The 14,606-nt window shown below is 38.0% G+C and overlaps 1 protein-coding gene across 2 annotated transcripts in view; it reads right to left on the bottom strand.

Annotated features, from left to right (window-relative positions):
* NIPA1 (NIPA magnesium transporter 1) overlaps positions 1-14,606 on the bottom strand; it is a gene marked incomplete at its 3' end in the record, with an annotated part of 93,026 nt that overhangs the window by 48,202 nt on the left and 30,218 nt on the right. For both annotated transcript variants that reach the window (XM_080809540.1, XM_080809539.1), the window contains exons 2-3: positions 8,949-8,996; positions 7,857-7,947 (exon numbers count right to left, since the gene is read on the bottom strand). In XM_080809540.1, coding sequence (XP_080665666.1) covers positions 7,857-7,947; positions 8,949-8,996 — 139 coding nt within the window. The remainder of the gene's footprint in view (positions 1-7,856; positions 7,948-8,948; positions 8,997-14,606) is intronic.

Raw genomic sequence — 14,606 nt, 5'->3', positions numbered from 1 at the left:
GCAAGCACAGGCAGACAGAGTGGCAGAGGGAGAAGCAGGCTCCCTGCGGAGCAAGGAGCCCGATGCGGGACTCGATCCCAGGACGCCGGGATCATGACCTGAGCCGAAGGCAGCCGCTCAACCAACTGAGCCACCCAGGCGTCCCTCTATATGAATTTTAAGATCACCTTGTCAATTTCAAACAAGCCCCCTAAGATTCTGAGATTGCACTGAATCTGTAGATGAGGCAGTACAATCACCTTAACAATATTAATTCTTGTTAATATGTGAATATGGAATACGTGAATATGGACCATTTATTTAGGATTGATTTATTTTAAAAATGTTTTTATGGTTTCAGAGTACAAGTTTTGTGCTTCTTTTTAAAAATGTGTTCTTAAGTGTTTTGTTTGTTTTGGTACTATTCCATAACTGAATTGCTTTCTTAATTTCATTTTTGGCTTGCTCACTGCTATTGTATACAGATACAATTGCATCCTTGCTGAACTTAGTTCCAATAGTTTCTTAGCAGTTCCATAGAATTTCCCATATACAAGATCATGTCAGCTCTGCTAACAGAGATAGTTTGACTCCTTCCTTTCCGATCAAGATGTCTTTTTTTTTTTTCGATCAAGATGTCTTTTAATTCATTCTCATTCATTCAATTTGCTTGCCCAACTATATTGGCTTGAACCTTTGATACAAAGGTACAAAGCTGAATACAAGTGGCAAAAGTAGATGTCTTGTTCCTGATCCCCTGGGGGAAATCATCCACTCCTTAACCATTAAGTATGATGTTAGCTGGGGTGTTTTCATAGAGATACTCTGCCAGCTTAGGAAGTTAACCTTTATTTCTAGCATTTTTTATTTATTTATTTATTTTTAAAGATTTTATTTATTTACTTGTCAGAGAGAGAGAGAGAGTGAGCACAGGCAGACAGCGTGGCAGAGGGAGAAGCAGGCTCCCCGCAGAGCAAGGAGCCCGATGTGGGACTCGATCCCAGGACGCTGGGACCATGACCTGAGCCGAAGGCAGCCGCTTAACCAACTGAGCCACCCAGGCGTCCTGTATTTCTAGTATTTTTTAAAGTAGTCTCCATGCCCAGTGTGGAACCCAATGCAGGGATTAAACTCACAACCCTGTGCTGAGATAAAGACCTGAGCTGAGGTGAAGAGTTGTATGCTTACCCGACTAAGCCACCCAGGGGTCCCTCTATTTCTATTTGAAGGGTGTTGAATTTTATGAAATGACTTTTCTGTGTCTGTTGAGATATGTTTAACCTTTATTCTATCAATGAGGTATATTAACTAATTTACTCTGATGCTAAATCTACTTTGCATTCTTGAGATAAATCCCGCTTGGTCATAGTGTATAATCCTTTTTATATATTGCTGAATTCAACTGGCTAGTATTTTGTTGAGGATTCCTCCATCTCTATTAATAGGAGAACTGGTTTGTAGTTTTCCTTTCTGGTGATTTCTTTGGTTTCATTACAAGATAGTATTACCTCATGAAGTCGGGAAGAGTTCCCATCTCTCCTATTTTTTGGGAAGAGTTTGTGAAGAATTTTATTAATTCTTCTTTAAACGTCTGAAAGAATTCATCAGTGAAACCCCCTCTACCTGAACCTCTCTCTGCTGGAAGTTGTTTTGTTTTGTTTTTTACCAATTCATTCTCTTTACTTTCTCTAAGTCTATTCAGATTTTCTATTCTTAAAACATTTTCATTAGTTTGAGTCTTTCTAGGAATATGGCCATTTCATCTAAGTTATCTAATTTGTTGGTATACTGTTGTTCATCAGATTTGCTTATACTTCCAATTTCTGTAGAGTTGGTGGCAATATTCCCTTTTGTTCTTGATTTTAGTAATTTGTCTTCTCTGTCAGTCTAACTGAAGTGTTATCAATTTTGTTAATCTTTTCTAAAGACAATCTTTGGGTTTTTCTGCTTTTCAGTATTTATTTTTAATCTCTATTTCATTTATTTACTCTGACCTTTATTATTTCCTTCCTTCTACCTCCTTTGGGGTTAGTCGGCCCTCTAAAGGATGTTGATTTGAGATTTTTCCTTTTAATGCAGGCATTTACAGATATAAATTTCCCGCTGGGTATGGCTTTACCTGAGTCACGTGAGCTTTGGTGTGTGTTTCCCATTTTTATTCATCTCAAAGTGTTTTCTAACTTCCCTTGTGAGGTTCTTTCTGACCGACCAGTCATTTAGTAATAAGTTGTTTAATTTCCACTATTTGTAAATTTCACAAATTTCACTGGTTTTGCTTTCTGATTTCATTTATGGCCTAGTATATGATCTATCGAGGAAAATGTTCCATATACACTTGGGAAGAATGTGAATTCCACTGTTTGTTGGGTGGAGTGTTCTACAGATGTCTATTTTGTCTGGTTGGCTTATAGTGTCATTCAAGTCTTCTATATCCTTCTTGATATTTTGCCTAGTTTTTCTATCCATTATTGAAAGTAGGGTATTGAAAGTCATAACTATTATTCTTGAATTGTCTGTTACTCTTTATTCTTTCAGGAATGTTTCATATATTTTGAAGCTCTGTTTTTAGGTGCATATTTGTTTATAATTGTTACGCCTTTCTGATGCACTGACCTTTTGTCATTACAAGATGTCTCTATCAGGAATAATATTTTTTGTTTTACAATCTACTTTGTCTGATAGATAGCCTCTCCAACTCTCTTATGGGATTGTTTGCATAATATATTTTCTTTCCTTCCTTCTACCTTCAATTCATTTACATCTTTGAATCTAAAGTGTCTTGTATAGAAGCATAAGTTGGATCTTTATCCTGCCTGACAATCTTTGCTTTAAAAAAAAAAATTATTTATTTCAGAGAGAGAAAGTGAGAGAGAGAGTAGGGGGAGGAGCAGAGAGAGAGTTAGAGAGAGAATCCCAACCAGACTCCACACAGAGTGCAAAGTCTGATTCCAGGCTCAATCCCACCTCCAAGATCATGACCTGAGCCAAAATCAAGAGTCAGACTGAGACATCCAGGTGCCTAATCTCTGCCTTTTTTTTTTTTTTAAGATTTTATTTATTTATTTGACAGACAGAGATCACAAGTAGGCAGAGAGGCAGGCAGAGAGAGAGGAAGGGAAGCAGTCTCCCTGCTGAGCAGAGAGCCCCATGTGGGGGCTCGATCCCAGGACCCCAGGAGCATGACCTGAGCCGAAGGCAGAGGCTGTAACCCATGGAGCCACCCAGGCGCCCCCTAATCTCTGCCTTTTTACTGGATTGTTTTATTCACTGACATTAAATGTTTTTATTGATACTGTTAGTTGTGTGTTTGCCATTTTACTTTTTATTTTTTACATTTTGTTCCTGATTCTTCACTTACTGCCTTTTCCTACATTAAGTGAATCTTTCCAGTGTAACATTTTAGTTCCTTATTGGTTTTTTTCACCACACTTCTTTGGTTTTTTTTTAGTGGTTTCTCTAGGGCTTATCAGAATACCTTTCAAAATGATACTAAATTAACCTCAGTGAGATACAGTGTTACTCCTCTATAGCTCAATTCCTACTTCTTTCTTTTTGCGCTGTTTTTTTGTGCTACTTGGGTCTTTCACAAACCCAATAATACATTATTGTAATTATTATTTTATAAAATTTATGTCTATTTTCAAAAAGCTGAGAAAAGAAAGGAGAACAAATGTGTATTTATAGTTTGTTATAGTTAGCAGGTATCTTTTCAAATATTATTAGTTTTGAAATATTTACTAAATACACAGATATTTATTATACTATATCAGGTTGCTTATGTGCATTTTATTGAAAATGAGGGTCAATATTACTGAAATAAATGTGTTTCCTTATGAAAAAATTGTCAGTTTTGCCCTTTGTCATTTTATCTACTGGGATTTTCATATTATTCTGACCAATTTAAGAAACTCCTTATGTCATATTAATTACTGTCATATTCGATTTAAATTTTTTCCCCATTTTACTTTTTTACTGTAGTAAGTTAAACTTTTCATTGTTATTACATCAAGCTTTAGAAATTTCTTATCCTTTTAAGATCTAAAAGACTTCTGTTTTTTTCAAGTTGTAAAAATATTTTTCTTATACGTAGGCCATAAACCATGGAAACATGGCTAAGTTTTTTTTCCTCCTCCTTTACAGATTAAACCTCTGTAATATATACTCTGGGTTATGTTAGAGATGTGGTCTTAATCAGTGAAAATCTGAGACAGAAAATGTCTACAACTGTATGCAACAGATAATTGGGCACATTAATTTATTGGGCTTACCACAGCTTTACACAGAACACTGAACTCTGCATTACCGAGCAGGACAACATACTTCAATATACCACTTCAGTCATGTACTGGAATAGTATCAACAAACCATTCAAGGTTGTATTTGCCTCTATTTCACATTTGATGGCCATTCTGTATATAATACTTAATTCACTTAGGTCATATTTTGACAGTGCTATGATTTAAATTGATGTTCCTATAAATTGCTTACCAGTTCTCCCAATACTATTTATTTAAAGAAAAAAATCTCTCTGTTAGACTGCAGACATGACAATTAAATGCAGCTCCCAATACTAGACTGGATCTTTTACTAGAAGGAAAAATGATGGTACAAAGGAAAAAATAAAAAAATAATGGTATAAAAGTAATGGCATATTATAAAAATAAAGGTATAAAGGATAATGGCATAAAATAAGGGTATAATGGATCAACTAACAAAACTGGAATACAGAAGGCAGATTAGATACATGTACTATAATGTTAAATTTACAGAAATTGATTATTGTACTGTGGTTATTAAAAGAATATTTGTAGTGTTAGGAAACACAAATCAACCTATTTAAGGGTGAAGAGTCATGACAGAAGTAGTCTAAAAGAATAAAAAACAAAGGAACAACAAAAAACCCAAAGCAAATACCACATTTATGGTTCTCAACTGGGGGTGATTTGTCCCCTCCCAGGACATTTGCCATGTCTGGACACATTTTTGCGGGGGTTACTCCTGGCATCTGGTTGGTGGAGTCTAGGGATGCAAAACACCCTACAATGCACAAATCAGCCCTCACAACAAAGAATGATCTGGCCTCTAATGTCAACAGTGTTGAGGCAGAAAAACCTTGATACAGAGAAAGCAAATAATGGAGTAAGTGAGATAAAATATCAACAGAAGGTGTGCCTAGGTGAAGGGTATACAGGTGTTGTTGTGATTATTCTTTTTATTTTTCAGTTTTCATTTAAACTCCAGTTAGTTAATATATAGTATAATATTTGTTTCAGGGGTACAAGATAGTGTTTCAACACTTACATAATACAGTCCATGCTCATCACAATATGTGCACTCCTTAATCCCCACCACCCATTTAACCATCCCGTTTTGATTATTCTTAATCTTGTAACTTTTCTGTAATTCGGAAATTACTTCCAAATAAAGTGTTTTTAAACTTCTTTTAAAAGTACTGTGCTGTGATGATTACTTTGTCATACAATGAATCATTACAGAGAAAAGTGGACCTATTTGGGGGCCTCCTAGTCTATTTCTAGTCTATTCTATTTCTCTATTTCTAGTCTGTCTCCTGAAGACTTGCGGCAGTGAACACTTCTGGTGAGGTGACTTAATTTTCAAAGCCATGAGAATAGTTCTTGCCTATTCTAGGCAAGATATTTTAACATATGCATATTAAATGTGCAATGTGCAAAGACCTGAGGGTCAGATTATTTATTTGCTTGAAGTTTTTTCAGGAGAAGAAATCAAAGAGTGAGGCTGGGCTGTAAGAAGCTAGAGTAGTGATTCGCTGAAGTGAGTACCACTCACGCCATCCAAGCTCTTCAGGACCATCCAAACACAATGTGACATCAAACTACATATTATATTAGTCTTTTGTTTGGATAAGAAAAACATTCTATAAACACATTTCCAAAGGTTAACCTATATAAAACATATTTATGCTTTTTAGGCTATAGAATCTTAAAGCCTAATTGACTTGAAAGTATAATTTAAATACATCCATCATAGCCGGGCGTGGTGGCGCACGCCTGTAGTCCCAGCTACTCGGGAGGCTGAGGCAGGAGGATCGCTTGAGCCCAGGAGTTCTGGGCTGTAGTGCGCTATGCCGATCGGGTGTCCGCACTAAGTTCAGCATCAATATGGTGACCTCCCGGGAGCGGGGGACCACCAGGTTGCCTAAGGAGGGGTGAACCGGCCCAGGTAGGAAACGGAGCAGGTCAAAACTCCCGTGCTGATCGGTTAAATACATCCATCATAGACACACTTCTCTGAAAGGATCTGGGAATCTGTCTAGAATACAGCAGAGTATCACTATATAAATGAGTTAGAAACTGGGATTTTATTTCTCTTCTATTATATCTGTTTCTTGGTAATTTCTTCAAAGGTAAACAGAATATAAATAGATTCATGGGAGGATATGTGTTGAGTTTTTCAATAAATGTCTCATAAAATCATTTTAGTAAGTAAGCCAAATGTAATACAAAGACTCCACTTGTAATGCATGGTGGCTGGCAGCCTTCAAGTCCCCAGTTCTACTTTACTCCCTTTGCCCCACATCTGGGCGACCTTATAAGAAAGCACGCTCAGACCCTGGTGTCCTCCGGCCCCTGGCAATGGCAGAAATTTCAAACCATCCAAGTCCCTCCTGAGTGTGCGAACCTTCACCCCACTCCCTTTTAAACTACAATAAAAACCCAAAGCTCCACCTCCCTCCTTTCCCTCTGGACCACACAGAAGCCCTTCCCCTGGGCATGGGGATCCATCTATTGTTAACTGTTAGGAGTTATAAATTCTATTTTATACCCATTGGTGCCCAGGTGTCATTTGTCCCACTTCCATAATTTCCCAGGGTGGAGTGAGTGGGAGAATTGTTCAGTGTCTGGTAGGGGATGCCAGGCACACAAATAAAACACCAAGAGACTAGTTTTGCTTAATGAGTTCTCAGAATCACTTGCCAAGGTACCTGGAAGACTCTAGTCTCTTGAAATTCTTCCAGGGCAAAGACTAGGAGAATGACAGAATCACATCTGCTAATGTCCACTCATAAGTTAGGGTCTGAAATATAGTAAAGCAAATTTCTAAAAGAATGGTTAATTCAAAAAACTAAATTTGAGGGGCGCCTGGGTGGCTCAGTGGGTTAAGCCCGTGCCTTCGCTCAAGTTATGATCTCAGGGTCCTGGGATCGAGTCCCGCATCCGGCTGTCTGCTCGGCAGGGAGCCTGCTTCCCTTCCTCTCTCTCTGCCTGCCTCTCTGCCTACTTGTGATCTCTGTCTGTCAAATAAATAAATAAAATCTTAAAAAAAAAAAAAACTAAATTTGAAGTTAAAATTAAACCATATAGAGTAGAATACTGAAAACCTACCTTCAGTTATAATTTTGCTTTTATTATTTGAACAGAAACATTTAAACGGAAAGTTTGTTTAAAACCCAAACTACACATTAAAAACCAAAACACATTTTTCTATACAAAGCTGTCCAATTTTCCCAGCACCATTTATTGAAGAGACCGTCTTTTTTCCACTGGATATTTTTTCCTGCTTTGTCGAAGATTATTTGACCATAGAGTTGAGGGTCCATATCCAGACTCTCTACTCTATTCCATCAGTTTATGTGTCTGTTTTTGTGCCAGTACCATGCTGTCTTGGTGATCACAGAGAAGCATGAGAGACTGTGGACTCTGAGAAACAAACTGAGGGTTTTGGAGGGGAGGAGAGGGGAGCTGGGTGAGCCTGGTGGTGGGTATTAAGGAGAAGATGTACTGCATGGAGCACTGGGTGTGGTGCATAAACAATGAATCTTGGAACAATGAAAAAATAAAATAAAATTTAAAAAATTTAAAAAATAAAAACGAAAAACAAAGAATTCCAGTTCTTACCCAAACGGCACTCCAAGGGCACCCAGTGGAGTCACCAGGACCGTGGGGACTGCAGTGTAAGCCAGGAAGTTTCCAATCTGGCCAACAGCCACTGTCAAGAGAATCACAAGGATACCTCTTGCAATTACAGCTCTCTTTTAGCAATGATCACAGAGTTTAATTTGGCAAGGCTCTGTTCTGAAAGGGCTACTTCTTTTCATTACTTGTGAGGAAGCAAATGTGGGGCATCATTTGTATAATTAAGGGTCCTGAAGGCAGAGAGTGCAGGCCCCACAGCATCACGCACCCAATCAGTCAGGAGTAGTTTCAGCCCTCTGTGGAAATTCCCAAACTAAATGGCCGTGATTGACCGTGGGTGCAACAAAGTATATTTCCACTCTCTCCTTAACACATCCTTGTTTTAACACTAATCATGTAGAATTTCCTGTCCTTTCAATGGTCTGCGATCTACTCCAGTACAGACTACTGGCCACAGTGACATGCTATAGGCACACCAACTGGAAAAACTACTGCCTGCACAGGACTGCACCCAGAGCTATACTGAGACAGAGCTTAAAGATGAGCTCCTCAATGAAAGGAAACAACATCTGCTAGACAACAGCTTGCCTAAAAGATAATGTGTGACAAATAAACCTCATGATATTTCTGAATTGTCTAATATAATTTTTCTTTATATATTTAGGGTTCTGAACTTTAATTTTATTATTTATTTTTATATGATACTACATAACCTCTGCACATGACCTCTTTTATATAATAGCATATGATCCTGTACTTAAGGCTAAGTGAAGAAACTCTCCTTTGTAAAACCAATTATGTTTAACAAAACATAATTTCACCAAATATCAACAGCATGATTACAGATGAGTAAGAAGGAGCTGTTTCAATTTCTTTGGGCCCCGGACAGTCTGACCTGGACTAAATTCAGAGCTAACTGCAGGCAGTAGGAACCTCTATTTCCTCCCTCCAATTCCTCCCAGCCTAGTCCTCCGCCCAAAGAATGGAGCTGCTCTCATTCCACCTCCTCCAGTCCTGCCAGAAGAATGATCTTAAAGAAAGCAAACCAAGCTCCTCACCACACTGGGTACTTACTTGCAATTGTGCCTGCCCACCACACAATGTCTGTTAAATAGGAGGTACCTATGCGAGAGTGAGATAAAAATGTGAGAAAAGTACAAAGCAAGAGGTTTACAAATAAAATTTGAAAATAAAATTGATTAGAATAATGAATGCCATACTACTTATTCACCCTTTAAAGAATCGTTTAGTCTATAGATAGCAGCATGAGAAACCACTACAAGTGGCCAATACAGATATTTTTTGCAATGAAAACAAGCTAACCCAAACAACAAGTGAAACCTTTATTAAAAAAATATTTTTGGGCTCATCATGCCACCCAGAGATACAAATATTCTTTGGCATGAAGTTTTATACTGAAGTCCAGTTCTTTCATACATTACAGCAACCCATTTATATGATAATTACGAGCATAGGATTCAATGACTTAGTCCCTGAACAAGTTACTCAAATTTCATAAAGTAGAACCTTTATGATATGGCTCTTTTTTCAACCATATGAACAGCAGACTTTTCACTCACTCAGTGATTTGACATTACATAGATATGACATTACACAATCAACCATATTCTCTTAGGTTACCCTCATGTATCCCCATGTATAGTCAGACAGAAACATGGGCAGTTGCCCGGCCTCCCCATCAGATGGGTCCCTCTTCCTGCTGGTATGACAGGGACCTGCAGCAAGATAGTCTCCCAACCTTTGAGACACACAGCTGTACTACTTCAGATAAGTCAAAATGCTCATCTGACAGGTTTCTTCACTTCAGATTAAAATAGCTAATTCTAGATTTTAGCCATTCTAACAGGTGTGAGGTGATGTCTTATTGTGATTTTGATTTGTATTTCCTTGATGATGAGTGATGCTGAGACTCTTTCCACGTGTCTGTTGGCCACCAGTATGTCTTCTTTTGAAAAATGTCTATTTAGGTCCTCAACCCATTTTTCAACTGTATTGTTTGGGTTTTTTTGGTGTTAAGTTGTTTAAGTCCTTGATATACTTTGGATATTAACCCTTATGAGATATATCATTTGCAAATATGTTCTCCCATTCAGTAGTTGATGATATTATAATAGTAATGTAATTGGGACAGATGGTAGCTATACTTATGATGTACATAGCATAATGTATAAACTTATCAAATCACTAAGCTGTACACCTGAAACTAATGTAACATTCTGTGTCAACTATACTCAAATAAAAAAAGTAACTCTGTAGTTACTTTTGTAGAGAAAATATTTTTAAAAAAATAAAATAAATCTAATCAGACATTTTAATTCATAGTAATTTCGTATAATGAACACAGGAATTCAGCCTGCTTCACGGAGGAACAGAGCTACAGATATTACAATAAGTACTCAAAAAAAATAAAATTGGGCTAATAAGTAATGACAGAGTAGGAAGAATGGTGAGTTAGAATATCACCATTTGGCAACATCACAATAAAAACCAATTTAGGCAAGAATCATCAATGGAAATGAAAACAAGTGGACAAAAGTTTGTTGAGGAAGAATGGAGGATTGCCACATAGTCTCCATTAATCACCTCTACCAGTTTCTCATTAATTATGAAGAGAAAAACTTATCTTTACAGTACTCTGTAGAACCTGATAGACATCACCTTAACTGAGCGGTCAAAGTAGACATCATCAGCAACGGGACAAACCGACATCACATGCCTCCTGAGAGGATGCACTAAGAAGGATACAACATCACATCTTCGGTACTCCTGCCAAAATGCATCACTTGAATCTAATCATCAAACTATTAAACAGGCTATAAATTTGCTGGCTTCCCCTCTTCAAAAAAGGCAAGGTCCTAAAGACAAAGAAAGGCTAAAAGACTGTTGCAGACAAAAGAAAACTAAGAAGACATGGTGACTCAACACAAAGATGCTAAATGTTAAAAAAAAATTTTAAAAAAAGGTGCTATAAAGGACAGTATTGGGGCAACTGGCAAAATATGAATAGGGACTGTTGTAAATAAAAGACTTCCCAAACCCCTTCTCTTTCTGCGTGAGAACGTGACTCTAGGTTCACTTTCTGGCTAGGAACCTGATAGCTATGTGGCCAGAGGATAGCACCTAGAAATGACTTTTAATGGACAAATGACTGGGAGTCTGGTGAACATCTGGAAGAGATCCTAGTATGGGGACTCCCCAGAGAGCAATGTCTCTGGGAACAGGCATGTCTTGTCAGGCTTGGGAGTTCTGCCTCTGTGACTTTAACAGGGTTCATAAGGCAGGGCTGCCGTAGCAATGCCTGCTGCAGCTCTGCCTCCAGGCCTGAGACAAAGTCTGCCTCTGCTGCCAACCTCCAGCAGGAAAGGGCGTGACACTGGCTATGGCTCCTCTCCTGTGTCCCTCAGAGTATGTATGAGGTAAATGTGGACCACATTGTCCTATAAGTAGGAAAGTAGAGCTGAGCCTAAGAAAGCCACCTCCCAGTAAGTACTGTAGAACAGTTATCAGCTATTAGTACAGAATCCATGTTGAATTTCCTGAATGTGCTAATCACACTGTGTCTATTTAAGAGAATGTTCCAGTATCCCAAAAATGCATGCTGAATTTTTTAAATTTTTTTTAATTTTTATTTTAAGTAGGCTCCACATCCAATGTGAAGCTTGAATTCATGACCCTGAGATCAAGAGTTACATGCTCTATCAACTGAGCTAGCCAGGCGGCCCTGCATGCTGAATTTTAAGGATGCAAGTTCAATAAATTACTTGCAGGGCTGGCTCAGTGGCTAAGTGAACATAATAATAAGAAGAAAAAAAAAAGCTGAAGGATGCAAGTTTATAAAGTTTACTTCCAGAATACTGGTGTGAACAGCCCCATGGAGGAGTTGCCCAGTGAAACAACAACTGGAGAATAAAATATTAAAAATATTTTTCAAGGCTCTGAAATTGTTCTAAGAGTATATAGCAAATGAAGAAACATGTACTCAAGAAAAACCTACTATATCTCAGTGAAAACAATGTAAGTCCTTAGCACATTAGCTACAACCCACTCCTTCTCTCCCCCACGGCAATTCAGCTTCACAGAAGCTGTACTCCAGAATGGTGACAAAGAAAATGGGGTCCCCTCTCCTCTTAGTTCTCCATCACCAGGAAGAGCAGTCCTTCAGCATTTCTCATCCCCTTCCCCACACTGAAGAGGCTAAATATCTGGTTAGTGCATCCAAGAATTTGGGGGCTTCTTTCCCCAACTCAATCCCTACCCAGAGGCTCTACCCCTGCTAGGACAGGCCCTGATCATCCTGTTCCAAGCTTGAAAGTAGAGTACAGACCTCATACCTGGAGACGCAAGCAAGATCAGATGTTACCAACCACTCCCAATAACTAGTCTCAATGAATATACTGGCCTGGAGTCAACTGGACAAGACTGTAAGGCAATTTATACACAGAACATTGTCAAAGTAACAGACTAATCATCCAGCAATTAGTAGAGCCTAACAGTTGGATAATACCCAATGAGACAGATAATAGAAAAACCGGGGAGAGAAATAGTCAAAGAGAGCCCAGCTGGTCATCCCAAATAAAGATGTACATAGCCAAGCCCGTAACCTTCGAGGTGTGCCATTGCAGGCTTCACACTGCCGGGGAAACGGACTACCAAAATACTCCACCCAGGCCACTAAACAAACAAACAAGCAAACAACAATCCACAGAGAGAGGAAGGGGAATCAGATTCCAGAGCTGATACCACAGATTACCTAAAATGCCCAGATAGCAACAAAATTCATCAGACAACAATAAAACAAACAACCCAATTCAAAAATAGCCAAAAGACAAATAGACACTTCTCCAAAAAAGATACACAAATGGCTAATAAGCACATGAATAGATGCTCAACATTACTAATCATTAGGGAAACACAAAAATCAAATCCCTATCACTTCACACTCATTACAGGGACTACTGAAAAACAAACAAACAAGTGTTGGTGAGAATATGGAGAAACTGGAAACCTTGTGCACTGATGTAAGAATGGAAAATGGTGTAGCTACAGTGGAAAACAGAACAGCAGTTCCTCAAAGAGTTACATATAGGATCACCATAAGGTCCAGCAACTCCACTTCTGGGTATATATCCAAAAGAACTGAAAGCAGGGACTTGGGGATATATTTACTTGTAAACCATGTTCATACCAGCTTTAATCGCAATAGACAAAAGGTGGAAACAACCCAAGTGTCCTTCAACAGATGAAAGGACAAATGGATAGACAAAATAAAAGGGACATGGTTCTTTTTGTTATACATGAAAGAGCAGTACGCAGCAGCATAAGAAGGACTGTTATTCAGCCTTAAAAAGGAATGAAGCTCTGACATATACCTGAACATAGATGAACCCGGGAAACAATAATGCTAAGTGAAATACACCAGTCAAAAAATGGCAAATTAAAAAAAAAAAATGGCAAATATTTTATAAGTGTACTTACGTATGGTACTTACAGCAATCACATTCATAGAGATAGAATGGCAAACAGTGGTTACCAGGGCTTGGGAGTGGGAATGGGAGTTACTGTTAAATGGGTACAGTGTTTCATAAAGGGATTATGAAAAAGTTCGAGAGAGAGATACTGATGATATTTTGTAAATGTAAATATATTTAACACTACTGAATTATGTACTACAATCAAAAGTGGTTAAAATGGTAAATGTTATGGCATGCATAAAATATACATATTTTACCCCAACAAAAAAATAGCTGGAGGAACAGAGGCCTGAAAATGTTAAGCCCCATGACTCCCCTTTCGTCTTAAGGTAGGAACTGATTTAAGAGCTTCCAACATTCTGAGTCACAAACCAGAATGCCCATGGTAGGAGTGCCTAGAGCCTTCATAATGTCTGCAGTCCACCTTACACTGATACTATTGACATCTAGTGGTCCTTGAACCCTATATCATTGGGGCTCCTATAACCTAGATGCTATTTAACTTCAGGAGGAGCAGTTGCTGGCCAATCAAATCACTGCAGGCTGTGCTTCTTGATGTGAAAACTGTGTCTTTCAAAATTTCTTTTTGGTGTTCAAATGTACCAAGAAGATGGGTAAAAGGACCATTCTGCAGAGATTCTGTGTCTTTGTGTTATTCACGATCTGTCTTCATCTTTTTCCTTGTAGGTCTCTCAGGGGTTAAGCAGTATCAGGAAGAAACAAGGCAAGTTTTTCTGCTTATTCTGCATGTTGGGAATGAGGAAAATTTTATACTTATGTGAAAGTTATTGTTTACTGATGTCATGATTATAGATAAAATACTCTTGTTCCTTTTGTTACTCATGAAACAGAAGGGAAGAATACAAGATAAACTATAATTAACTGCTTGAATGATGTTGGTTTCCATTGTATTAGGTGTAAAAGTTGAGAGAAAAAAGTGCTGGGAGAGGACATGTAATAATAAAGACAAGAACCAAAAAAAGTCCCTGAAAGACCCCCAAAACCAAGACATGTGAAAAAACCAGAAAAATGTGACCTATATCACGTATACTATACAAATAGGGAAAGTGCAGGCAACAAAAACTGCCTGTAAGAAGGCCTAGACATTAGACTTAACAAAAACTTCAAACCATCCATTAAAAATATATTCAAACTGGAATTATAATAAAAACTTTATAAGATCAAATAACTAACGAAAGTATGCTTGAAGAAGTAAAGGAACAACTTATCAAACAGAGAC

Source organism: Martes martes, assembly GCF_963455335.1.
Source record: "Martes martes genome assembly, chromosome: 7".
NCBI classification, from domain to species: Eukaryota; Metazoa; Chordata; class Mammalia; order Carnivora; family Mustelidae; genus Martes; species Martes martes.
This window is presented reverse-complemented; position numbering and strand designations above follow the sequence as displayed.